The sequence below is a fragment of the Poecilia reticulata genome, chromosome 4 (assembly GCF_904066995.2).
Source record: "Poecilia reticulata chromosome 4, P_reticulata-male-v2, whole genome shotgun sequence".
NCBI lineage: Eukaryota > Metazoa > Chordata > Actinopteri > Cyprinodontiformes > Poeciliidae > Poecilia > Poecilia reticulata.
In genome coordinates, this window is record NC_088833.1 from 8,673,064 (window position 1) to 8,700,619 (window position 27,556).

A 27,556-nucleotide genomic window follows, 5' to 3' on the forward strand; every position below is an offset into this window, starting at 1 on the left:
ATGTACAAAGAAAGCAGCCAATGTATCAAGACCTTCACCAGTCTGGTACAAAAGGTTTCACCAAATACTAAAAAAAATTATGTAAACATCTGACTTTTTAAACTAAAATCTCTAAGATTTCTCTCATTAGTTTGGCAATTAGGACATAGAAATTATTTAACTACCTTAAACAGGTAAGTTGATGTCAGACAGAAACAAATATAAAGTTTTATTTTATACATATTCATTTATCTGTCTTGTTATAGAGCAGCATCTTAAATGGTTCTGAGGATTACAATTGTATGACCTTATAAGAGTAAGAAAAATCTGGCTGAGCCTTAAAAGACTCAATATCTGTCCAATCTTTACTGCCAGTTTAAAAAACGGCTCCAAAATATATGCTTTAATTTAAAGATACATCTTTTTCACCGCAACTGATACAGATTTTGACAAATATGAAGTCAAAATCTGAGAAAAGTTACACCACTGCATGAGTTCATAGCTTCATAAGCATGTAAAACCACTGGTAACACAATTGTGCACACATCATTTATCCAACTGCCTGTACCACTGTTTTTGATTGACATAATTTCTCTAATTTAATTTTTTATGTTTAAGATTCAGAGTCTTTCCATGTATCTGCCATACTCCAACTAAAGGATTTAAAGCTGCTGGCACAGCTGTGTGTTCTGCTTTAATGAGATTTGTAGTGAGGAGGTGGCGCTTTGTTCTGTATATTATGTGTTGGAAATGGAAGGACATTACATTACAGCCAAAGAAAAAAAAAAAAAGAAAAGGTTTTTTTAGACACAATTGGATGGTAAAATTAAATTTCTAAATTTAGAGGACCTAAATTTCAACTTTGCAAATTTTTCTATATCATTGCTAAATTTATGACAAGAAAACAAGATTTTTATAAAAATGGAAAATGGAAATATTTTTCCATAGAGGGAAAAATATTTAGAGGTATTTCACCTTCTTTGAAATAAAGATCAACATGCTGCCTTATGTTGGCATCATGTGCAGCCCTCAGAAACAATTTGTTTCAGATTTAAATATTTTCTTTACAAAACATGGGAATTCTCCAGAGCTTTTTAAAATACACAATTTCGACAGGGGTGTGAATACTTTTGAGTGATTCTATGCTGTGATGCATAAATAAAGATAAAGATGCAACTTTGTTAGCTTAAATAACATGCAGCTCTTTTTCACTTTCTTACCTTTGCTTAACTATTCCATCGCAGTTAAACCCATTTATTACGGCCGTATTACCATGGCAACATTTGCAATACCGTCCAGAATTTGTTTGACAGTTAAAGTTGTAAACACTTTGATTTAATAAAGCATGCATGCCTCTGCTAATTAACAGCCTCATTACTCAAAAAATACCAAAAAATAAATAAAAATTAGGAGAGGACGTCCTCTACGCTCCCTAATCCCTTTCCTTTTCCTCTTTCATCCCTTCCTCCTCCTCCCTGCAGTTTCTGTCAGCACGGTCTTTTGTACTGTTGAGTCCCCGGCCTTTTGTTTCTTTTTCTTGCTTATCGGCTGCTTTTTCCACTTCCACTCTCCCCTATTTTCTACTTCATGTCCCTCAGTGCCTTTGCTTCAGCTGCTTCATGTATTTTTTTTCCCTTTCAGCTCATATCTGTCCTCTTTCAGCATCCATGTGTCCTAAACGTTTGCAGCATCGCCTCTTATTTCCCAGGCAGACAGCAAGTAGACGATGCTTTCCAAGTTCCCTTTTATTACAAACTAACAAGGTTCTTCTTTCAGAGAGATGTCCCACATATGCTATGCACTACATGAAACTTTGATTAGGTGAAAACTGAGGACTGGTTATGAAGGAAGAGCAAATATAAGATACAGAATTAACTTGGGGAAAACTATAGCTGTTACTCTCCCAACCTTCAAAGTTATTTTTTGCAGAATATCAAAAGAAAATGCACCTTTCCTCTTTCATTGTGCTCTATATGAATATTTATTGTATTGTAACTCAGTCAAGGTGCCTGCAAAAATATGGCCATTTCTATAACTTTTTCACATTTTGTCGGCACAAACCTCCAAGTATTTAAACATTGTTTGATGTGATAAGTTATTAATATATTCCACAGATACAAATCTGTGTGGCACTCACAATCTTCTCCATAAGTTATAGTTATGAAGAACCGCATTTTGCTGCAATTACAGCTGCAAACCTTTTGGTGGTTTGCCTCAAACAGCTACACACATTAAGAGACAGATGGTTTGTACAGGTGTTATTACTGACAAAACACAGCAACGTTTTCATAAACATTTCGTTTCTGTTTAACTTCTTAGTAAATAGGAACATATCTACCCTTTTTAGTTAAATGCAGACTTTGGTGAATTCCATATCTAACTAATTTAAATAATTTATTAAACTTGGCTGAATACAGAATGCAGTTTCAAGGAAAGAGTGACCTAAATCCTGCTTTTATTGCTGAAAGTGTCATAAGTTTTTTAAAATATTTTTTTTCTCGATCAAGCCAAAAATAATTTGCAAACTTCATGACTTTCTTTTAGGTAAGAAGAAGCACAAAACTCTTTTTACACTTTGGATCTCCAATGATCTACACATCCTTTCATAGAAACTCTGTATATATTTCATGGTTAGTTTAGTTTTGAAAAAATAAAACTCAACATCATTTTCCATGATTTTTGTTTTATATATGGTTTTTTTTTGGTCCACGACTAACTTGTGACTTGATGATTTTGGCCCAAGTGACAAAAAGTTTGGACACCCCTGAGGTGAAAGACAGATCTTTCCAGAGACAATAGACCAGTTGACCACACTGTGTCGATACCCATGACTTATTCATGGAATAAACACCACACGACGATATATTTCTGTCTTAACATTCAGGTCTTTTTTCTTTTTTTATGCTTTGTTCTTTTTGTCATTCATTGTAAAACAAAAACAGTTGTAATGTTCAGTCAGTGGGATCTGATGACAGAAAAGAGAAGAGTCACTAATTGCCCTGCTGCAGTACACCAGGAACAAGCGAGCGACCGCGGGTGTGAGGCGTCTGCTTTAGGCGCGCGCCGTCTGAGGTGCTGCTGTGCTTCAGCCCCAAGGTGTCCTAAGGAAACCGCTGCCTCATTAGTTGCATCACTGCATTACACTGCCACAGCTTAGCTCCACCACGGTAAATAACAAAAGAGAATTAATCAATTCTAGTTTTTGCGTCATATAACCTAACAGCATTAGCACATCCCAAAATAGGCTCCATGGTTTTGGGCCACTTTTCCCGGCACTGAAAAGTAGAATATATTAGTTGAGTTAATGAGGACAGAGCTACTTGTTCCTCCCAGTGCTACATTAACGGCCATCAGACCCCTACCGTCCATCCAGACCAATAAACTTAACAAGCAGCTGAGAGACCAGTCTGGGAAATGCTAAGGTCACATTATTCACTATAATTTAATAATATGCCAATAAGTTTAAATGGGTCACTAAAAATATATTATTAAAAGATCATAAGTAATATTGCAAATGCACAGGTGCGCCTCAGGGAATCAAAATGAACAGGATTAATTTGATTAAAAAATCTACAGTTCTATTTCAGAGGTCACCTACTTACCATGCTTTCTTGAACAGGTTACCATAGGTCTATGGTCTATACAAAACACACATTTTTTGCACAAAATCCTTTTTAGATTATGAGATTTCAGTCTGCTCAGTTCTGCCTGCTTTGAGTGAAAGAAGGCTTCAAGGCTTCCTGCCACTTTAAATTCAATTCATCTGTTGCTGGCCACGCCCCCAACTCAACATGTTCACTTGCACGTGAAAACTGCTGCAAACAAGTGCGCAATTATACAATTGTGCAACTTTGAAAAGCAGAAGTAGAGCCTCCTGCACAACCAACAAGAATGCAGCAAGTGGTTTATGGATGGTAAGTCAACAACCAAACACTCGTCTTTTCCAGCAGCCACTGTACAACGCGTACAGTGGTAAAACCAGCCGACCAAACGTGCTGAAGCTCAGCTTGTGTTGCTAGGCAACGTGGCAGTGCCTGCTGATTTGTGGTCTTACATTCCAGAGGTTTTTGAAACGGCTCATTTTCCAGAAGCCAAAAACCAGATGCCTTTACTTTTCTTTTTAAGAAGCTGCAAAGAAGTACAAAAACTTGTAAAATGTGAATTTTGCAAAACAAGTCTCCTTTAAGCAGAATTTTTAACAAACTGGGAGCTGGAATAGTGAAGCAGTTTGTTTTGGTATTTCCACATTATGCCCTACACTCTGTTTTTGTTAAGTTTTAAACAGAAACTGGAGAAATTAATGACAAAATATAAAACAGGAACTACTTTCAAACAAGGAAGAATATTTACTTAAAGTAATTTTCGGAGTCGTGAAGGCCTTGGAGTAATCACAGAAGGTACAGAGTATGATATTTTCAGGCCATCTTTTATAAAAAGCAAACTGATAGCTGTGTTACTGAGCATCAACACCATCAGTGTCACCATCAACCAGAGGCTCTTTCACTGAAATGTCTAACCTGATCTGACAGAAATAAAATAAACCAAAGGCTGACAGAGTGATTCGGGAGGCTGTTAACAATTGTTTGCTTCCAGACAGGAGTAACAGCAGGGCAGCCGATCTGTAGATCTGATTAGAGAGGAGAGGAAGCGCCACGCTGGAATAAAAGACGAGGCTATTCTTAACTGTAAGTGATTCTCCAAAAGCCTCCAAGTGTGGACAACAGTGTGAGCAGCTACTGAAATTTACACTGTAATTACCTTAAATACACAGCTGGATCACTGTTGGTCAGCAAAGAAGAACATTTGTTAAATAGTTCATTTTATGATTGAACTTTTCATTTCCAGTGATTTAAATATGTGTTTTCCTGACAAAAGAGGAACGATCAGTTTGTCAAAATTGATCATGGTTTAAAATCTGGGTGTGATGATGGACCTAACCATTCAGAAATGCATAAAGACAATAACAAAGACAGTCTTCTATCCTCCGAGTACAGGACTAACGGACTCATCCGTTTATCCTTAGTCAAATTGATCACTGCAACAGCGTCTTCACAGGTCTGTCTAAAAAAATCGATCAGACAGCTGCAGCTGATCCAGAACGCTGCTGCTGGCGTTCTGATTAAAACCAGGAAGAGAGAGCACGTCGTCCCAATTTTAAAAAGAATAGACTTTAAAATCACTAAAATACATTAAAGATCTGTTTTCTGGAACAGGAATGATAATTTATTAAGCTTGTAAAGTAGAAGGTGCCGTTATTATAGTACCGGTCTGCCAAACTCCTCAGGGTATTGGCAAATATTACTCAAGTAACTCATTTTAACTTTAAAAACAGTTAGAGCATTTTACCTCATCAATGTTTGCACACATGTATGAGGATGTCCAGCATAGTCAGGCACAAAAACATACATCACAGCCACTCTTTATGTGAAGCAGCAACAAAACAAGCATCAACTTAACTATTGCTCACACCTGAATGCAAAAACAAAAAACAATAATCCCTTACACCAGACTGACATGCACATAAAAATTACCTTTTCAACCTCACAAAAATGAGCAAATACTCAAGGATGATATTTCTAATATAAAGGAATGAGAAAAGGAAAGGCAGGGTGTTCACATCAGCATTTTCAACCATCAGCCTGAATTAATCACACAGTCAATTTGTGAGTCTGTATTTTAAAATATTGTGTGTACCTGCCAAATGTATCCCTTGATGGCTTTTAAAGTGACTGATTGAAGGTAAAAGCCATGAATGAAGAGAGGCAAATGAAGGCAGATAAACAGAGGAAGAGAGACAGTGAAAGAGAAGCTGAGAAAGAAAGATAAAAGAGGGCAGTGAGTTATGTACACAGAGTGGAACAAGAGGTTTCCTCTAATTGTAGCCTGGGGGCTTGTTGGGCAGACAGTCCATTACTCAGATCTTGCCAACAGGTTACCTACTTAGCACATGGGTTTAAAAATAAAAACTGCTGATGTGTCCTAAGCTGCAACTGCACCTCTGACAGCATTTCATTTAAGAGCAAGTTTAGGATCTACAGAGATAAAGTTTTATCAAGCAGAGGAAACACTGGGGACTACAAACAGATGCTTTTCATGCAGAAGAACTTTAGTGCTTTTTTAAAAGACCGAACAACAAAGTGTTGTTTCCTCTTTAATGCCCTGTTAGATATTAATTTATACAAATTTTCTGTGTTTAATTAAATTAATGAATGTTCTTATTTTTACTGTAATGGAAACATCACAACAAAACTTGAAATATCTGTCCTAAGAATGCTTTCATCAGACTTACAGAAACATTTCCTCAAACACACACGAATAAAAATTATTATATTATTATTGTCTTTGCTTTGCTTTGCTTTTGCTGTATACAGCAAAGCAAAGACTTGTTGAACAGGGAAAGTGTCGCCAACGATAATCAGGCCCTCATGTAGCAACGAGTCCCATAAACATTAAGTAGGGAGTGGAGATGGCGACAAATCTGTTATGTTCACAAAGCAAATCTGATTTATTCATAGCAGTTTGAACGACCTGACTCCGATATTTTCTTTACCCCCAAATATCTGATTTCATCCACATGTGGTGCTAAATTGGACTCGTCTCCAATAGTTTTCAAAGTAGCATCATAATTCTGCACCAGAAGAACCCAGACGCGGTAAATACGGACAGAAACAATGGGTGAAAATTATAATTCTGAAAATTATGAAATTATAAAACGAAGTCTGTGTCAGTGAAGTGGATCACATCAAATCTGTTTACGCTTCCAAACAGTCTTCTCCTCAGCATAAAATGCCATTGTTATTAATAGTGCTTCTTTTTATTAGCTTCTTTTGTCTCATGATCTTGTGATAACACTGCTGAATAAATTTAAAATCCATTCATAGGATCCATTATTACTTCTGTACATATTCTGCTGCTGTGTTACATCTACATTCTTTTTCTGCGCATCATTTTGTGCCGTAAACCAGACATACAGAAGTCTGACTGCAATCACATCATACATACATTCTGGTATGATCAAAACTAAATAAAATTAATAAACCATTTTAAGAGAAAAAAAAAATCTAAAAAAATCTGAGTATTTTACCTGCTAATATCAGAAATGAGAAAGAAGAGACATACAAAGTGTCTAAAGAAATCTGGCTTTAAAACCTTTAGGAAGGCACGCTGAAAGCATGTGAAATAAAAATGATACAACGTTGACGCACTAAAGGACATGGATGCTATAATGACACCATCTCTTTGCAGACACACCTGGCTCCAATAAAACCTCCTCGCTGGGTTGCAGTGAGATAATGTATTGGTGTGATATTCAGAGGACACAGCATGATAATTAAAAACTGGCTCCCCCAGAGACCTCTGTCCTTGGTCACAGGCGAGGAAGTTTCTGCAGGCTTCCCTGGAGGGTTAGCAGTGGGTGGTGCTGGTGTGGGAACAGCTGGCAGATTGCACATTCGTCTGTCTTGGTATCGCTGCAGTGGCATTTTAATTGTCTTGTTGCTTTTGCATTTCAAAAAAGGCAGGTTGGGATTGCAGACACAATACTCAGATGGAAGCTTAAAGGGCAAATTTCTCATTTTGCTTGCAGTGAAATCAGCGACGAGCAAGCAAGAGAAGACATGACGCAACAGTGAATTAAAGGACTTTGATATGATGCTTATGCAGTTATGATCCAAGTATTTTTGCTAAACTTTCCCAAGATTAGATAAGCAGTGTTGAAGAATTAGTCAACATCAACACTAAGAGCTAAATTATTAGTGATTCACATTTCCATTAAAATATGGAAGAAAAATGAAATATGACACACACACATTTTGATGTCCCCTTTTTGAAATGTTACAACCACAAACTAACTACTATGCCATTATTCATTGATTCTTTGAAAATGGTCTGAAATAACAGTCTTACTGTTAATCGCAATAATTACTGGGACACTTAAAATGTTTATTTGCTTTATTATTGCTTTATTTTCCATGTTTTTTTAATATATTCTTTATTCCATTGTTATGTTGTACCTCCAATTACGTTGTACTTGTACTTGTAAGTTGTACTTAGGTTACTCCACCATATTGAAGCAGCTTTTGTTCTTCGTATTCAGGTCAGTTTGTTTGAGTTCAGTTATTGTTCAGTTGGCCACTAATCTGTGTTATTTATATTTTTATTTATAATTATTTACCAAACTCTTCAGGGTGTATTTATAGTGAGACGTCGTTCTATAAGGTACTGATTCCAGGAGGTTAAACACAGATGAGGTCATGCTTTTCAGATTTTTACTTCAAGTGAAATTATTGAAAATTTAAATCTTTTCACCTAATAAGTATGCCCTATTTTGTGTTTTCTGTTATATAAGATCCCACCAAAGTTTGTGATTAAAACAAAGTGTGATCAGTTTTAAGTGGTACAATTATTTGAGCAGATCAGAGGGATGTGACTCAGCGGGATGCTAAAATTAAAAGCAATACCCATAATGCAAAGAGTGGGGTTTTAGACATTTTAGAACATTCTGTCCCTTTCCTCTGCTTTTAGTGAGACAAAATCTAGTGGAAAAAATAGAAGAGATGGCCTCCTCTCACACAAACAGAGACTCATGCACAAAGAGAGGTCAGTGGATAAAGTGCAGCCGCCCTGCAGGTAGCTGACATATTCTCTGTGTTGTGCTTTTTACTGGAGGATAAGAGTTGCATCTCTGTTATGTGAGGGCGGAGGGGCTCAGGGCATGAGAAAAGTGAAGTGGCGGGTCAGAAACGTCGTCCTGCAGAGAACACAACAAAATCCAGTTGTTTTTTTCAACTGTGGGAATTATTGTGCCTGCAAGTGTTTTAATCTTTTTATTGTTTGCTTGAAATACAAAACTTTTCCTGAGCCAACATGCAGATAGCACACACTAGCTCATGGCTGCAGACTTTATATATAGCTGATAGCAGAAGTTTACATAAACCAAATGAAAAGACATTAAGTTTTTTTTTTAATTTGTCTGAATAAAAATCAAACCAAACTTCTCTTCCAAAATTATTTCTATTTGCTAAATGCCACAATAACGAGAGAAAGAATATCAGCATAAGAGATTCATTTATTAATGTCTTCAAGATCAGAAGTTTACATAAAGAGTTATTATCTCTTTAAACACTGAGGGAAACCCTAGATGATGATGTCATAGTTTTGGAGACGTCTGATAAGTTAACTGATACATTTGAGTTAATTGAAGGCACAATTAACTCAAATGTGTTATTTTAAGGCCATAATGATCATCGTTTCATTTGGAGGAAAAATGGAAATGCTTGTATCATCCTGACTATGAAGTACGGGGATGGCAGTGTCATGGTGTGGAGCTGCTATGCTCCAGAAGGAATTTGTACACTTCATAAAATAGATGCCATCATGAGGAAGGACCATTACACAGAAATACTGAAGCAACATCTAAAGACATATCAGGCAGGAAGTAAAAACTTAGGAGCAGATTTGTCTTCTAAATTTAAAATAACGCTCAGCATACAGCCAAAGTGGTTTCAAAGTGGCTTAAAGACAATAACGTCAATGTTTTGCCATGGTCACCATAAAATCCTGGTGACCATGTGTGAAACTGAAGGTCAGGGGGTCAAATCTGGCCCGGTATAGCTTTTTATGTGGCCCTCTAGACTCCAGATGCCAAACTACTTCACTCAGCTCCTTCAGGTGTTTTATTTCAGAAATCATGCAAAATAAACAGATCATTGCCTTTTTTTTTCTTTTTTTTTTTTTTTGCACTAATGCATAACTGAAATTTATTTTCAGATTTTCTGCAAAAATAGTCAAATGTGGGGTTTAAGCGACTGCTAAGTCCCACCTGATGGGAAGTATTTCTTACTTCAACTGCACTGCTGCCTCCGCTTGACTTGATGTCTCTCTTTATCCAGTGTATGTAAACTTCTGGTTCCAACTGCTCCTCAGGAAGCAGAAAGTCACACCGCTCCTTATATACCAAACCACCGTTTCACTTTTGCTTTTTAATCTCCTGTCACTTTCTTCTCACTTCTGATGGCAAAGAGAGTAAAACACTGCAGAGGAAGAACAAGTTACATCACAGCAGCTCAAAGTAAGTTACTGTAGTATCTATGCTGGATTTGTGTCTCGCAGAGACGGGCTCAGAGTGCATGTGTGCTCCAGGATAGGAGGACAGAGAGAGGGCAGGTGAGAGGAGGAACGAGAAATGCTGAGGAGCCAAGGGGGTAATTTGACTGTCTTCTGGTATTTAATTCATCCAAAAAGCCCTGAGAGGGAATTAGATAAGGTGCTTCTGCATCTGCTGGCAAAGCTTCACTTCCCAGGGTCTGCAGTGAAGCAAACAATAAAAAACTAATTTGTCCTTGACTGTCTATTATCCAATCTTTGCCTCTGCAGGAAAAACATTGCTACAAATTAAGCCTAATAAAATAAACAATTACTTTTTTCTCCTGAGTGGGGGTTCAAATGTATCCTGTCCTCTGTTGGTGGTAACAGAGGACAATGGTTATAAGAACATATCTGACAGGGTTTAACCTGAACAAACAAGTCCTTAAAATATGTCTTACTTAATTTCCTTAGAATTGCAACACTTCAATTTATATTGTTATCATCCCAACTAATAAAAAAAATTGTTTGACAATACTGTCTTAAATACATGGTTTTTACTGGAATATATTCATATAAAATTATGATCCGACAGGAATTATTTCAGTATTTTAGATAAGGATGTGCAGTTGCTTAGTTAGAGTATAAACTAGTGGATTTGGAGTATTTTTGAAATAATGTCTCACAAAATGTAAAAGGTTTATGCATTAGAAATTAATAATTTGCTCATAATGTGGGAATAGTTTTCTTTTTAAGCACATTATTCTTTTTATTGTGGTTTAATTTTCACTATGATGTGGTTGGAGATTGATTAAAACATTTTTGAGAGATTTTTTGAATAGATTTTATTGTATCCAAAAAATTTTATTGTTTGGAGTAAAATCTTAAAGCAAAAACACTAACTGCAATAGTTATAATAATGAAGCAAATAATCATAATAAAATAAACAAAAAAATAATGATGCAATGTATTAAGGTAACATATGAGTTGGAGATTATGTTAGAATATAGTTTTTATGTATTTTATCCACCTAAAAACATAATTTCCTTAACGTTAGCATTGTGGTCATGTAACCTGTAATCCAGGAGGACGAAAGCTGCTTCCTGTTGTATAACTATATTTATGAGGGTTTGTAATATTTATGGTGTACGGGATTCCCAGCCAACACCCTTAAGCAGAAAATTAACATGGTGGCATTAACCTTTCCCTTACTTAAACCAGATTAAAAATCTGACAATAAATGTGAAACCAAGCATCAGCTATTCAAAGAGTGCTCACTCTGCAATAAAGATCTACTTTGCAAGAAGACATTAGCTCTCTGGTTCAGTTTCACTTGTGCAAAGTGCATCTTAGTGTTCCGAGTCTGACACCATTTAATCATTGTGATATTAGCATGCACTTCCAGGTAGTTTCACCCGGAGGGATGGAAAACCCTCGAATGTGTTTCTGGTTCGAGAAGGAACTAAAATGAATCGACAGATGGGGGATTTTAAAATTGGACAAAATGATTTAAGGGGTTTCCTCTAGAAATGTTAGAACTGAAAACTAAATGGGAGTTGAAATAAAATGTTTTTTATATTTTCATACTAAAAATTTTGAAAAAATATCAAAGTACGGCAAATATTTTTTAGCAGCCAATTATAGAAATTTAGAGAGTTGAATCTGATTGACTTCTTTAATTAACTTTAATTAACTGTGATAGGTAAACTGCTTTTTATTTATTACACCATTGCATTTTACTTACAATGCACAATAAAAATGGAAAGAATCAGACTTTCCAACAGCATATGCTTTATTTCCAAGAAGCATTGTTATGACCAAGAAAAAAATAACCAAAACACCAATTTATTTAATTGTTGGTGCTCTTAACCAAATATTTCCTTTATTTGTAGGTTTTAGGTTAGGAAACAATCTAAAAGGTTAATTATGACTAATAAGGACCATTTCAAAGTAAAAGCTCAGCAAAGGGGTGTTATGTGATTAACCAGGTGAAATTTCATACAGTGAATTGTTGAACACAAGGTTAATGTCACCCCCCAAAAAAGAGGCAAGGTTGTTCCAGAGGCTGAGATGAAAACAGTAAAGTACTGTTGACTCAATAGGAACTCGATGTGAATTTGAGCGAGTCAAGCACTTAGGAGAGATGGAAGAGAAAGTTCTTACTTTCGATAAGTGGCCTCTGATGGAACATCAGTCCACCGAAGGCAATAGTTGATCCAAAAGGTGAAATAAAAGTACCGTCTGAATAATCACACATTTCTGATATTTTTTCAAAATACAATATTTGAGCAGGTAAATGTTCTTGTTGCTCCTTGATGAGCTTCTGTTTAAAAATGGAGAATGAGCCAATATCTGTTCAATTACCAGGGCAATTAGGGACAAAGTGGCATTTACAAAATAAAAGAGACTCCTGTTAAGATAATGTCAAGTCCCCCGTTGCGCTCTACTGAGACTCCTAACTACACTGCAGGCTGTCTGTCAAGCATCAAATTCTGCTTTCATGATCAAGTGGGGATAAACACAGATTTATAAATTTGCATAAAGAATTTAAAGCCATATTAACAATGAGACTTAATTTGTCATTTGGTGTTACTTTGTTTCACTTAAACAAATCAATCAGCTGTGAATGAGTAGCGTTCAGTTTGTCATTTCATTCTTAATGGTGGAGAAGCAGTAAGTTACGCTTAAAAGATAATAAAGACAGTAAATCAATTTTTCTCATAAGAGTTATTAAAACCCAGTCTGAAGGATGAGTCCTGATACTTTCCATTGAGAAAACAACCAATGTAAAAAAATTTGTTTCATTAATAATCAAATTGATATGAAGTCACTAAATAAAGCTGCAGTATATTTTTGAAACTTTTACAAAAATATGGTTTTTACGTGTTTGACTAATTTTCAGCCTGAAATAACAAAAATAACCAATCAGAGCCAGGAGGAGTGTTTCAGCGCTGTCAATCACCCTCGTGAACACTCTGCTAATTGTTCCAATGGTGGAGAAGCAACTTATTGTTAAAGTTACTGTTATCCACAGTCATCTGTGGCCTTGCTTGCCAGCTTTAGGATTCATGGCACGCTTCGTTGTGGTGAACTAGCCGTATCTCATTATATCTCAGGTTTGTGGTGCATTTCTATCCTAAAGAAAAAGATATAAAACTTTGGATATTTTATAACGAGATATTAACCATCCATCCATTTTCTTTACACCCTTGTCCCTCAGTGAGGTCGGGAGGGTTGCTAGTGCCTATCTCCAGCTGACGTTCCGGGCGAGAGGCGGGGGTCACCCTGGACAGGTCGCCAGTCTGTCGCAGGGCAACACAGGACAAACAACCATGCACACACCTAGGGACAATTTAGACAGACCAATTAACCTAAGAGTCATGTTTTTGGACTGTGGGAGGAAGCTGGAGTACCCGGAGAAAACCAATGCACAGGGAGAACATGCAAACTCCATGCAGAAAGACTGGGGCAGGGAATCGAACCCACAGCCTTCTTACTGCAAGGCAACAGCTCTACCAACTGCGCCACTGTGCAGCCCTACGAGATATTAACATACATGGAAAAACCTTACGAAAACTTCCTATTATAGGAGAAAATGTGATGGCCAACGTAAGAAAGGCCAACAGTATTCAATTATGCCGTATGAACTGATTAGTAAATTATTGTGAGGGAACGCAAAAGAAAAAAAAAAAAAAATCCCCCATGTCCCATAAAGGGGTTCTGTAAGTATTGGCCTAAGTCATGTTTTTTTTTGTTTTTTTTGCCAAAAGTAATTCCTGTCAAAAAAGAAAGAACAAAAAACACTCTCTTTTATTCCCAAAAGATAATTTAGGCAACAATGATCAAAAATGACTTAGGCCATTATTTTATTAAGGTGACTATTAAAAAGATCCACTGAAATCTAGATCTTTCACAAAGATGATCTGCACACCTCTCAGTCTCCGTACTTCCAGCAGAAAAGTTTCTGCTGTTTAACTTTCATGGAACCAGCCTCCATTTCTGCTCAGCTGATTCCACCTCCTCCGTCTCTCTCCTTCTCGGCTGGACGGAGTCACTTTCTGCTCCAACAGCATCTCTGTCTGCCAAAACTCACCAACACCGCCAGACGGTGTCAGATGCAACTAACCTCTTTAAAAGCAGTTTCCACGCTGAATGCCCATTCAGTTGTATGCCATGCAACAATGGTTTTAGCTCTGCTGAGCAAAGAGCAAGTGGAGCGCAGCTCCTACAGTGTGCTGGAACTGGTGCTGTGCTCAGGTCGAAGTTGAAACTTGTTTAACTTTGACCACTGAGCGCTTTGCACCCATGCAGCCGTTAGAGACAAGATATCTATCAAACTGCTCCAGGCAGTTGAACAGATCAATGTGGAAACACGGCTCTCTGAATCACAGGGTCTCATCACAATTTTCCCTCCTTTATTTAATCTCTTCCTCTCTGACTCACCATGCAAGCTTAGCTTCTATTGTTAGTTTTAGCAGGAAAAAAATGCAGATAAAATGTGGTCATCATCTACTTGTTATTTTTGAAAATGCCGGCTCTATTTGGCTCCACTTCTCTGTGGGTGAGCAGGTCAAAGTGCTACATACTCTAGCAGAAAGCTGAGGAAGTGCTGCTTTCAGTCTGGAAGCCATCCGACATGACGCCATCTGTCAATCAATCCAGCAGGTTTGTCAGCAACTGACCAATCAGTGGTCAAAATTTGTAAACGCCCCTTACCTGGAGGTTTATCATTAGAAATATGCTGCAGTCACAGAGATACGGTGGAAAATAATCAGAAAAAATTGCCAAACGTCGTCAGTGGGGAAAATGTACTTAAGATATGCTTTACCCAAAGCATTTAGAGGGAGGAATAGAGTTTATTCCTTTTCCAAAACTCAAAAATAGTCTGGAACAATGTAAAAGATGGATAAATACCTGCGGTCGACCAAGTGAGCAACTGAATACAACAGTGATCGATGTTACAACTACAACATGTTCGTACGAAGGTTTTGGTCATCATTATATTGTACGTCTACTGGTTAAATCAAAGATTACTGCGACAAGCTGTGTGTTGTGGCTATAAATGTGAATGGAATATTTGTACAAATATTCATACGCAGCCTGACAAACGTGATCAAAACATAGTTCAGATATCTACTAATAAGTAATTACTCACCCACTTTTTGCAAGTGCAAAATGCGGCTGACAACTATGTCGACAAGGGATGCAATAACAGAAAACACGACTGGTCAAATACTTGGAAAATTACAAAAAATATAACAATGAAATAGATGACAAATATCTTCCAGCAATGCCAGTTTTAAGCAGCAGGATGAAGTAAAAATTTCAGCACATCCTCATGTTATGGTACATCATAATGTCTCAATGCTCTGGGTCTAAAGCCCAAAAAGACTATATTTTCTGCATGTTCCACAAATTGTGCAATAAAACCAAAAATAAAAACACCATGATTAGACTTTAACATTATGTTATTTAACATAATGTTAAATAATTGAATGTCTTTTTGTTTCCTCTACTTGTATTTGAAAGTGAAATCTGAAGACAGCAGCCTTTGCCACAACATTAGATTGTGGGGTATTTACTTTAAACAAAAGGAAAACGCAGAAAAATTATCAATATAAAAGCTACTAAACCCTTGTTGGAATCCTTTTGTATGAGAATACTCCCCAGCACAAGACTTTAACACATAGTTTAAAATAAATTACTTTTTCAAGTCTATGATTGAGAACAATAATTAGGTTGAAGGAAACATTCTGCAAGCCAGTGGATGATTTGACATTTAGTCCACAAATTATTGCCCCCAGTAGAATAAAAAGTAGTAAATTCTTATCTAAGCCTTAATAGCTTCTATTATAAAAGTTGTTTGGAGCTATTAAAGCCTGTAAAGGACACACCTGTCAGCTATCAAACCACAGTCTGCAGCCCACATACTCAAAGAGTCATGTAAGATGCATGAGAAAGTCGAAGAGTGGGTGTATGAGTGTGTCCTCGTTACACCATCAAAGGCTTTTGGTGACTGCCGCGAGGCTCTGCCATCAGCACTCCGAGACAGGATCTGGCTTCCTCTCCAATTATGATCCCCACCTCGGCAGAGGGTCAGGTGGTCCTTTCTCAACCGGGACGGAAGGAGGGAAGTGGCAGGATGGAACAGGAAAGAAAAACGTAGTCGATTGCAGGCCATTTGTAGAAATGAAAGGGAATTCCTAATATAGTCTTGGCTGTGAATACTGAGCTGGCTTGGACTGGGAGCTGCTCATTTTGGGTTGGCTGAATGGTAACTGTGACTGCAAAGCTGTCTGTTGGAAAAAAAAACAAAAAAAAACCCAAACAAAAATAAAAACGCATATTTTGTTCCAAAAACAATTTATCTCTGAACACAGAGAAATGGCTCAAGCATTTTTAGTAAGAATGTGTTTTATATAGTTTTGCAGAGTGGTAAAAAGTAACTTTAATCTGGTTCTCAAAATGTCTTAATTTCTCTGTGGGTTAAAGTTGTACTGAACATTTGACTTGTGCCTAATATCTCACTTTAAGTCTGAAGGGAAAAGATTATGAAGAGTTGGAAATGAAATTGCTCCTTTAAAAAAAAAAGACTATAGTAACATTAACATTAACAATAATAACGAGCATCCACGCTGAATCCCAATAGTCAAGTCGCATCTGTAATAATGTGGGTGGATGGAGAAACAGATTCTCAATCAGAATCAAGGCAGGACTCCAAAGCATTAGTATTACTTCCAGTTAGAAGAAGCATGCTGATAAAATTAAAAGATTACTTTAAAGCTAACTCTGCCAGGGGTATGAATAATCTTGGGCTTAACCATTTTCTCACTGGACTTAATATGATTCACATCCTGTCATTTTGTCACAATTTTTACTTTCTATCAGGAACACAAAATGCTAGAAAACAATTAAGCCTAATGTTTAATCCAGAGTGTTAAAGATGACTCTAGGCCGGGTGGAGATATGATGGCTGCCACAGGAGCTTTGACTCTTCTGGAAAAGAGAGTTTTTTTTGTTTTTGTTTTACTATTTCTCAAGAAGCACAGAGATCAGACATTGATGTTGGACAAGAAGGCTTTATGTCTGCAGTCTGAACAGTCATGTCACATTTTATCTGACTTTCATGTCATCAATGTGACACATGCATAATAATTTTGCACCAGAAAAAGGAAGAAGTGGTTAAACAATGGCTATAAATTATGATTATGAACTCATGTAAAATATATTTGTCACTGAAGTGCATCACATCCTAATCCCTCCACTCTTGGCTCCGACTGCATATCCAGACAAGTTTCTCTACAGAAACTACAGTCAATGCTCCACAAAAGGCCATTGCCATTAGTTGTGCTTCCTTTTTATTCGTTTCATTTATGTTATGAACTTGCGATGATACTGTTGACTCCCACAGCTGAATAAACTTTAAAAACAATCGGTAGACAACTGCATCCATTGTTACTTCTGTAAACGGTTACATCAACGTTCTTCCTCTGTGCATGCGGGTCGCTTTGGGACGTAAACCGTTCACACAGAAGTCTCACTGCGGTCACATCATTCAGGAGAATGAAAAACCACACAAAAGAAGAACTTTCAGAAAAAAATAAAATAAAATAAAAAAAATTGAATTGAGAATCAAGATCTGCTGTGTGAATGTAGCCTAATTTATACCAAAGGTGTTTTATTGGTCAAAGTTCTGTGAAAGACACAAAAGTCCTTTTATGTTAAAATCCATCCACTTGAAATGCCGTGACATTCTAAGAATGGGAAATGACAAAGTATATTGTTTACAGTTGATTTCTTCATTTTGTAGCATTATTGCCAAGGTCTCTTGCTTTCTTTTTCTTTAACCGTTTCTACAATAAAGCTCTTGATTTTTCTACAACTCTCTCAAATCTCTATCCAACCAGTGCCACTCTTGCTCTAGTCTCCAACTTCAAAGAAATCCTTTCCAAGATGTTTCAGTTCTTTACTTTGAACTATTTACCATCTCCCCTTAAAGCTTTCTTCACTAAATCCTAAGATAGTAACATTCTGGAGGTTTAGAAGCTCATCTGAAGGATTTCAAAGGCACATCTACAATCAGGAACAAAGCACGCTCATACAAAGTAAATATCAACAGAAGATATGATGGTTTGGAAGAAGAAATACACGTACAAGATGACGCTACATTGCAACATAAACTCACTCATTCGGCAATAAGTTGAAATTTTAAATCTTGAGTTGCATTTTCTTACAACATGTTACTAAGAAGTGGATTTCCAGGACAGAAATCCAATGCATATGCTATATGATACATTTAATACTTCTTCTGAGGCAAAAGTACAGAGCTACATGCAGATTGCAATTCTCCACAACTACTCACTCCTTTGAAGAACTACTGACAATTATTTTGTTCAATTTATTGCTAATTTCTCCTTATAAAAATATCAGTGAAGAAAATTTATTTTTGCTGAAGATTGCAAAGAAAATGAGTTTGAAATAAAAAAAATAAGTTAATTTTAACTGATGGACGGACTCAATTTACTTTAATTCAATAATCAATAATTAATATGTAGTTGAAATGTCTTTACTTTCTGGACGAGCCACTGTGATCACAATAATTTCCAGGCTTTCACCAAGGCCTCTGGCATTTGTTGCTTGTTTCTTGGGGGGTTAATCCCCTCAGTTTCCTCTCAGTAGGTAAAATGCATGCCCTATGGAGCTGAGGTGTGGAGAATGACTGGCTCAGTCCAAACAGTTCTGCAGGTTCTGCAAGATACTCCAAATAATCATACGTAGTCATATGGCCAGTGTTTGTGCAGAAGCTCAGGTTGTTTTTTACTTATTGAAAAGCTCAGATTTTTACATTGGTTACAACTCAAACCTTCAATGCAGTCTGATCAAGAAAAAAGCCAACTGAGAGCCAACTTTCAGCTCAACTTATTGTTTAACTTATTACTATAAGAGGAAACACCTGGGTTGAAAAATCACCCAAAAAGTAGATATTGTCACACATCTCCACAAAGCAGATCCACATGTAAGTATCTTTAGATAAAAGCTGAAATGTGTATCTATTGTCTCATTATTGAATGTAAAACACAACAACAATAAAAACATTATTCTTGTTCTCATTCGTTTGGAGAAAGATGTCAATAATTGCTCCTTTTGAAAATAAAAGAACAAATAACGGCAACAACATGGAGTGTGTACGTCAACTATTTTTTTACTTTTATTTGGTTCGGCAGTAACAGCAAAACCATAGTCTTTTTGACACAGTTTCAAAATAAAAAAATATAGATTGTGTAATTTAATAAACTCACCTTCTACTCAAAACAGCAGCAGCCTATACAGGTTGTTTTAACACAAATAGATGCACAAACACCTTGCTTTATCTCTTTTTGAAAAGTGAGGATCACAGCAGAGTAAAAACAAGTTACACACACTTTACATATAGTATTCCAATATACAGTATACTGTGTAAATATTTATAAACCACTTTATTAATAAATATCTATCACCCTCTAATTTATAGTCGTGTGCAAATGTTCCTATCAATGCACATGAAATCAAGAGGACTTGTTTACAACATGTTACAGTTTTTGACTTGCTACCACTGCGGTTTGTTCAGTGCCGTACAGAAACATTAACTTATTGTTGTCGTTTTTTTCTTTTAAATCTTTGACATACCCTGTAAAAAATCATACCAGATGAAGAATAATTAGCAATTTAAGTAAACATAGTCAATTTTATTAACAAATGAACTGTATAAGTTTACTTTAAAAGAAACTTTTCTTTCTCTGTTTATGAGTTTTTACCACATCATTAAGTTTATACAGGACTGATCAGCACATTTGCTCTACCTGACCTAATTTTCACCTAAAATCCAACAGAACTAAAAAAAGAAGCACCAAAAATGCATCCCATTAAAGCCAAATGACAGAGTATTGTGAGGCTGGTATTTGTTGGTGCTTCCCTTTGTTATTCTTTATATAGACCAGACAGTATAGCTACAAAGGGGAAATCTACCACAGATGGGACAGAGAGAAATCAAAGATTAAAAGCAACTCATAGTTCCAGTGGTTGTCACTGTAGTTTTCACAAAGTCATGGCAAAGAAAGTCCAATGATCCTTGAATATGTTCAGGGTGGTTTTAAAAATGCAGCATTTCATGTTTATCATTTCTAAACATCCATTTCCTACAAAACAACCTTTTTTTTTAGGCACGTAAGCAGAACAATGTGTAGTGCATTAAAGCTGCATGAAAAACATTTTGTAGCTTCACAGAATTCACCTTTCATTATTTTAACCAGAGATGAAGGCGGTAGATCATTAAGCTACAAGAAACAAACGTTTCCAGTCACATTACGATTTACCAAATCCTGGCTTAAAAACAAAGCCACACTGACTCCTAAGAAGTCTGAATGCAATCTGCTTTTTAACATACGACAATGCAATCAGCAGCTTTAAAGCAAGGAAAACAGAGAATAGCAAATGGGCGAAACACAGTCCTAAAGGGACACGTGTGCTCTGTTGCTTTTCTTATTAAACGCAAAAAGAATCCCAAAAAGTACCTAACATGTTAAGGCTTAAACATTACTGTGAGAGTATGGGACTTCAACTGAGAGAAGCTCCTATTGGAAACATTAATTATATTTTACCAGGAAGCAGCTGGTCAGGGCTAAAACTGGAATATTGTTGCTCTTAAGCAATAGATGAGAATAAAAACTAAATGCTATTTTTCATTTTATTTGAAGCTTGCATCCTATCCCTTACAAAATATCCCATAACCATGAACCTTTATCTATTTTAACATGTTACAACTAAATCCAACCATGTATTTTATTAGGGATATTATGTGATACACCAACACAAAGTAATGCATCAATGAAAGAGGATGAATACAATTTCTTTAATTTTATAAGCAGAATACTTACAGATTTGATCAAACTGGGTTAGAAGGTATAACTTAAATTATTTAAACTTCTGGCTTTAAATTCAAAAGTTTAAAGCCACAGGCTCAGGTTGGACATCTGTTGACAATCTGGTCATGATGGAAAATAGGAAAAAAGTAATTAAAGGAACTATAAGATATTCTGCTTAAAGTTTGCAATCAGTCATGTAGAGCAAACTGCAAACATGAGGAAGAACGGTCAGAAGAGAAGGTGCTGATGAACTGGACCGCACATCATATCAACAATGACACATAGTAGGAGTAGCATTATGCTGTGGGGATGCCTTCCTTCAGCAGGGACAGGTTTTTGCAATTTATGAATCGATGAATGGAGACAAATAAACGAATATAATCCCGTTCAGGCAGGAAAAGATTTAAGAGAAGGTCAGTTAACTTACGTTGCATCCAGAATTACAATGAGGTGCTTTCAAAATATATTTGTATGTAATGGACCAGCAAGAACAAACCTGAAATCAGTGAAGAATCACTGGCCAGACTTGAATATTTACGTCCAGAGATACTCTCCATCCAACCTCACTGAGTTTGAGCTATTTTTGGAAGACAAAGGAGCAGAACTTGAGTCTCCGTTGGTAGAGACGTACTCTAAAAAATTTGCAGCTCTAATTACGGCAAATTGCTGCTCTATTAAATATTGACTCAGGAAGTCTGAATAAAAATGAATGCAACAATTGAAACCATGTTTCATGTTTATTTTTCTCCATTATCCACCACTTTGTGTTGGTTCATCCCATAAATTACACTCAAGCTTATAGATGTAGCATCAAAAATATGAAAAAAGGTTTAAGAGGTTGAAATATTTTGGCCAGGCTGTGACGAAACAGGAAAAGTAATTAAAATTAAAACAAAGAACTACAGTTTTAATTTTTTTTTTCTTTTCTTTATTTTTTAAACTGTCAGTATATTAAAAACTGTCTGGTAAAACACTTTAATTTCATTATATAGATGTGAGTTTTATCTCATTTTCATTCCCACCAACCTTTGTGTGAGGGGCTTTGCGTCATCTTTCCTATTTATCACAATGTATTGATAAAAAGAGCAGAAAAATGATTAAGAGCACTATTAAGAAGAAAGTGTAAAAAATAAGAAAAATAAGACGAAACAAACAAGAAAGAATAATAGAGTACTGTTCAATGCACAGATCTACGACCCATAACCGTGTTCCTGCAGCCTTAAACATTTACACAACTGGGCATGTAATTTCAGATCAGATTTATCCTTACAGCAGTTTCAAACTACATCAGATTACATTAATCTAAACCCCCACACTTTGCTGCTCCAAAATAAAATCCACTACCATCTTCAACACATCACTCTAAAACACACAGAAAACACAAGACACATCTGGGCGACTATCCCTACATTTGGGAAAAAAAATGCTTTCTTCCATTTATAGCTAATAATTAGTTTAGAAATAAATAAAATAAATAAATCAAATGCATTGATAACTTTGTTAAGGCGCTGATTTCAACAGTCAGATCTGTGGTCGAAGGAAAGCAAACTGAATAACTAGAAAAACGATATTTTCCTCAATAAATAAATAACTGAATACATAAAAAACAGTCATGATTATGTACTTTAATATTTATCAGCTGCTGTTGTCATGGTCACTGTTCGTGTCTTTAAATATGTCTAATGTTAATGAGGGATCTTAAAGTGGATTTAAATAGACATTATGAAGGATTAAAAATCACAAGTATAAATAAAAGTTTGACAAGCATTAAGGTAAAATTAGCTGTTTAATGGTTCATTTTTTGGGGATGTTTGTCGTTTTGCTTTTGCACTCGGCCTGGCAAAATGTAAAGGCCTGACTAAGCCTCTGTGGTGCGGTATAATAAAATCCATCACAGAAAGCCCACCTCTCATTAATATTCTCTGTCTAGACACTGTATCCGTCTCCTTGAAAACCCCAGTCACCATTTTATTTTTGAGCGAGTCAAGATTATCATTTGACAAAACAGAAAGGCCTTTCCAGATTTTCTACTGAAAATGAACTTTTTAAGAGAATTTAAACCCCGTTAATAAAGCAGTCACTCATATGGAGCATGAGTTTGCTCTTTTTCTCGGCTTGGGCTCCCCAAAATCCCTTTCGTCTGCACCACAGTGGCTGAAAGAGCACATAGTCTGTGACAGTCTGCGCATGCCCAAGCGAAACACGCTGTTCGACAGACTGTAGATGACACAGTTGCAGAAGCTGTTGCTAATGGCCAGCCAGGTGGTGATGAAGGACAGGGCTGGGATATCTAACACGTGGGAACTCTCTAGAAGAAAGTAGATTATGTAAGGAAGCCAAAGCATATAGAAAACGCTTGTGATGCGGAACAGCACCATGGCGTAGCGTCGATCTGGTCCGTGCCCTCCGTGATGCCCACCGCTGTTCCCCTCCCCGGGCTCCATCTCCTGGCTGGGGAACCGGGCTCTCCGTTCGCTGATCTCCCTGTTGTGTTGTTGGCAAATGCGAAAGATGTGGTAATACGTAAAACAGACGACTAGTGCGGCGGGTGCATAAAGAAAGCACACCACAAAGCCAGTGAATATGGCCGAGGTGGGCCAAGAGTGAGCGCACCATTCAAATATATCCCCATGGTATCCTGGCTTACCCCAACCAAAGAAGGAGGGCAAGAACACCAGGCTGGAGTAAACCCAAATGATGGCGATGCAGCCTCGTAGTCGACATGGCGTCACCAGTTGGTTGTATGATAGTGGTTTAGTTATGGCTAGGTAACGATCCACACTGATGCAGGCCAAACAGGCCATCGAGACGCTCTTCAGAACCGAGATGACGTAGCTGAAAACCTGGCACGTGATTGGTTCCTGGACACCTGCTGGGTAGTGTAGCAGAGACAAGGTGGGCACAAGGCAACTGAGACCAACCAGCAGGTCAGCGTAGGCCATCGTCTGGATGAAGTAGCTTGTGGTGTAGTGATGCAGCAGAGGGGCACAGTGAAACACGAAGATCACCGTCAGGTTGCCGACGATAATGAGGACCGTCAAAAGCACGATGACAACAGTCTCCAATATGCACGCCTCCACGCCTTCCTTCAACCCCCATCCCAACGGACAGGAGTGGTTGGAGACCCTGCCAGAAAAGATATCTCCATCGCTGCTGTTGGCGGTGAGCGTAGGATCTGTCGTCAGTTCAGAGTGGTTCATTTTCTCGGTGTAGGTGAGTCAGATTTGTCGTATGCCACCCATAAGCAGACTGACTTGAAACCGGAGTTCTGCCTGTGTCCCTCTGGTTCTTCACCACCCCTCAGTTCAAAAAGCGTATTATTCTCTCAAGCACACCTGTGCTTTTGCTCAGCATACCCTCACATCGCTGGGTCTCAATCAAGTGAACGGTGACTGGAGGAAAATCAGTACGGTCTCTGAAACAGCATGGCAACTTGTTTCTCTCTTCTTTCAAACTGAGCATGGCTGGTCATGGCAGTCGGTGGAATAGGAAAAATTATTCAACCAAAAGTGAAGTGGCATTAGTCCCGCTACCAGCATCGATCCCAGAGGCGAGTTTCCCTGCTGGTTTGGAGCCCCGATCTGTGGCCTCGTCGCATGATTTTAATGAGAGTTGCCACCAGGAGGCTGGAGATTTTAAGTCGTCACCACAGGGGCAGAGAGCACAGAAGATGTGAAGAAGGAAACCACACAAGGTTACGGGACAAAACTGAGAGCATGCTTCCTCCAGCAGATACTCCCAAACAAAAAAATATAGCTTAGATTATTTTAAAGAGCCTCATAAGGATTGGCTCTTCAGTTTAAGTCAAAGTTTCAATTTGTGGCGAGTGATAGAGGAGGCTTCCCTTATTTTGGTGGTTCTCTGTCAGCGTCTGGAGCCCATGCATGCCCAGCTATTGTCCAAATCAAAACACAGACACAGGCTACAATAACAGCGGGATGTCCACAGCAGATAATGTCATAGCTCTTTCAGCGCATACGGCAGTGGGGGGAGAATTTGTTTATAAGGCATTACTAGAATTTGGTCAAACAAAGCGTGTCAAAATATCTCCGTCACGCAGAAAAGGCTTAAATCCAAAAGTACGAGCTTGCCTCTCAGAGTTACTGGACTGCAAGTTGCACAAACAAAACAAAATGCAAAAACATCCAAGATCTGATAGAAGGGTGAAATGTCAGAATCCCATGGGGTTGGGTGAAAGGACACTCAAGGAGTAAGGAGAGGCCAGCTGATAAACTCAGAGCTCCACTCACTTCCACTCCTCAGAAATCCCTGTGGCCACACTTGCAGAAACAGGTCTCAGAATCAATCAGTGCACCTTTCAATTATCCCATAAACTTGCTACTGACATAATACCTTCTCCACAAGTGCTTGATGCAACCGTAGCTTTTCTAACTACTCCTCAAAAGCTGTATAGGATCCTATGCCTTTGTCTTTAAGTCCACATCTTTCACTCTGATCAAGACCCTGGAAGTTCAACAAAAGGGGGGAATCCACTCTAGCAGCAAAGCAACAAAAAGAAAGTCCCAGTTGGAGTCCCGGTGTTTAGCGTTGGGTTTTGGAAAAAGCCCCTTTTGCCTCAGTCAAACAAGGCAATCCATGCTTTGGGTTTGTTTTTTTCAACAAATAAATCCTTGAATCCTGAATAGGGAAAATGAAAAAGCAACGCAGTTATCCAAAGCAACAAGCAAAATAAAAAAAGGATGACTGCATTGATGGAGATGAGTTAAAACTGCAGCGAGGGAAGAGAGGTGACGAGGAGTCCCTCAGCCCTGGTGCAGTGAGGAGAGATGCTGCGACTGGCTTACACTTCCCTCCCTCCCCACACAATCTCTCTAGCTCGCACACTCAAGTTTTGCTCTCTCTCTCTTTCCACACACACACCCAAACAAAACCCTCCCTCTTCCTCCCTGATCTCCCTCCTTCCTACCCTCCTGGCTGCACCTGAGGCTCCCTGAAACATTATCCCATCTCTCAGACTGGCTTTTTTCCCCAGGGGTAAATTTAGAGACATTTCCTATTTACATATCACTTATCTCTCTTGCAGTCGATTTTCTATTAACTTACCCCCACTCCCTTTTCTCTTCCCTTTTACTCCACCTCTTTTTCCATCCTTTTCCATTTCAGCCCAACAGGTTCCAATCTTCATTTACTTTTTCTAATACACAGAACATAAAATGTAAAGTAGTGAACAAGACTGAAATAGTCCCATCCAAAGACCAACCTCAACTATCCTCACAATTTAATCCATGCGTCATCTAACCAAAATCCCAGCATGACTGTAGGTCCTTTAGGTTACTTCATTCACACTACATTTAACTCAAACCTTAGCACAGATATGTCTGCCCCTTGGTTACGGTTGCCAGGCAGTTTGGCCAGTTGGGACCATCCTCTGGCCGACAGATGATAAAAAGGATCAAGTGACAGCAAATTGGCTAAGCAGCATGCCAGATGGAGAAAAAAAAAGGCATTACAGACCGGAGAGCAAATCTTAACTGGGAATATTTACATTTTAATTATTACAATATGCAAGTGCATCTTAATAAATCAGGACAATTGAAACATATATATATATATATTTTTTTTTTAACACAATACTGTGGGATCTATCAAAACGTAGGTCCAGGTTGAGCGCTATAAACTTACATTAACTCACTCCATTTAGTCTGTTCACTTGGGTTTAGGTCAAAATTAGCTACAAATGTAATGTTGGAAAAATGCTCTCAATAACATCTGAGCTATCACTAGTATATTGACTAACATTAACACACTCCATTCAGTGTGTTAAGCTTAGCTTTTTATCAAAATCAGCCGAGATGCTAATTTCGAGATGCTAAAAAGCTAACATTAGTATAAAGGCTATCACTAGGATAGTTTACCCTTTAGTGATTTACACTATTCAAAACCAATATAAGAGCTATTATTAGCTACAATGTGAACAAATGTTTATCATAAGGAAACAGCCAGTTCTAGCCTAGTTTTCAGGACCCGACTGATTGCAGAGGCTCAGTCCATAAACCATGTTATGTAAATCTCACCAAACTCTTAAAAGGTTTTGCTGTAAATCGTCTAAATATTTTCCTTCCACTAAATTTTTCATTCATGTTTACGACACTGTAAACACCTACCTTCTTTAACAATGACCATTTAGCTCAAAACTTAAAACTGCAAAGCTTTTATGCATATTGTTCATTAATTCTTTCCAGTGTATACTAGATTTAACCTAAAATGAAGGACAAAATAGGACTGAATTTCATAAAATGTGAGACATTAATGTCTAACTTCAGTTTTTAGAGACATTAACTAGATTTTAAAAGATTATTTAATTCATTTAATGAAGTAGAGTGACCATGACATCAGAGTTCAGTGGCGTATAATGGTCCTTCAATGGCAGAGAACATAAATCAAAAGATATTGGTTCATAATTATTTCATGATTACACTTGATTTATAAAATATTTAGATTAAAGAAAAAACAAAAACTTGCTTATAAGGTAACTATTCCATTTGGCCTCTACAAGAACTGAAGAAAAAAAACAAGTGACAGCAAAACAAAAAATTAATCCTTTACTTCATTCTACAGAAACTTTAAAAATA

The 27,556-nt window shown here is 37.4% G+C and overlaps 2 protein-coding genes across 2 annotated transcripts in view; both read right to left on the reverse strand.

Annotated features, from left to right (window-relative positions):
• The window catches only part of rabgap1l (RAB GTPase activating protein 1-like), a 112,728-nt gene that overhangs the window by 41,109 nt on the left and 44,063 nt on the right, over positions 1–27,556 (reverse strand). The gene's annotated exons all lie outside the window — the stretch shown is intronic.
• Positions 19,240–26,157, reverse strand: gpr52 (G protein-coupled receptor 52). Its single transcript, XM_008406581.3, has one exon. The coding sequence runs from the start codon at positions 24,161–24,163 to the stop codon at positions 23,045–23,047; it is 1,119 nt and encodes a 372-aa protein (XP_008404803.1). The 5' UTR covers positions 24,164–26,157; the 3' UTR covers positions 19,240–23,044.

Bases quoted from the DNA above. Each gene is read 5' to 3' on its own strand.
- gpr52 (XM_008406581.3), bottom strand. From the start codon at position 24,163: ATGAACCACTCTGAACTGACGACAGATCCTACGCTCACCGCCAACAGC.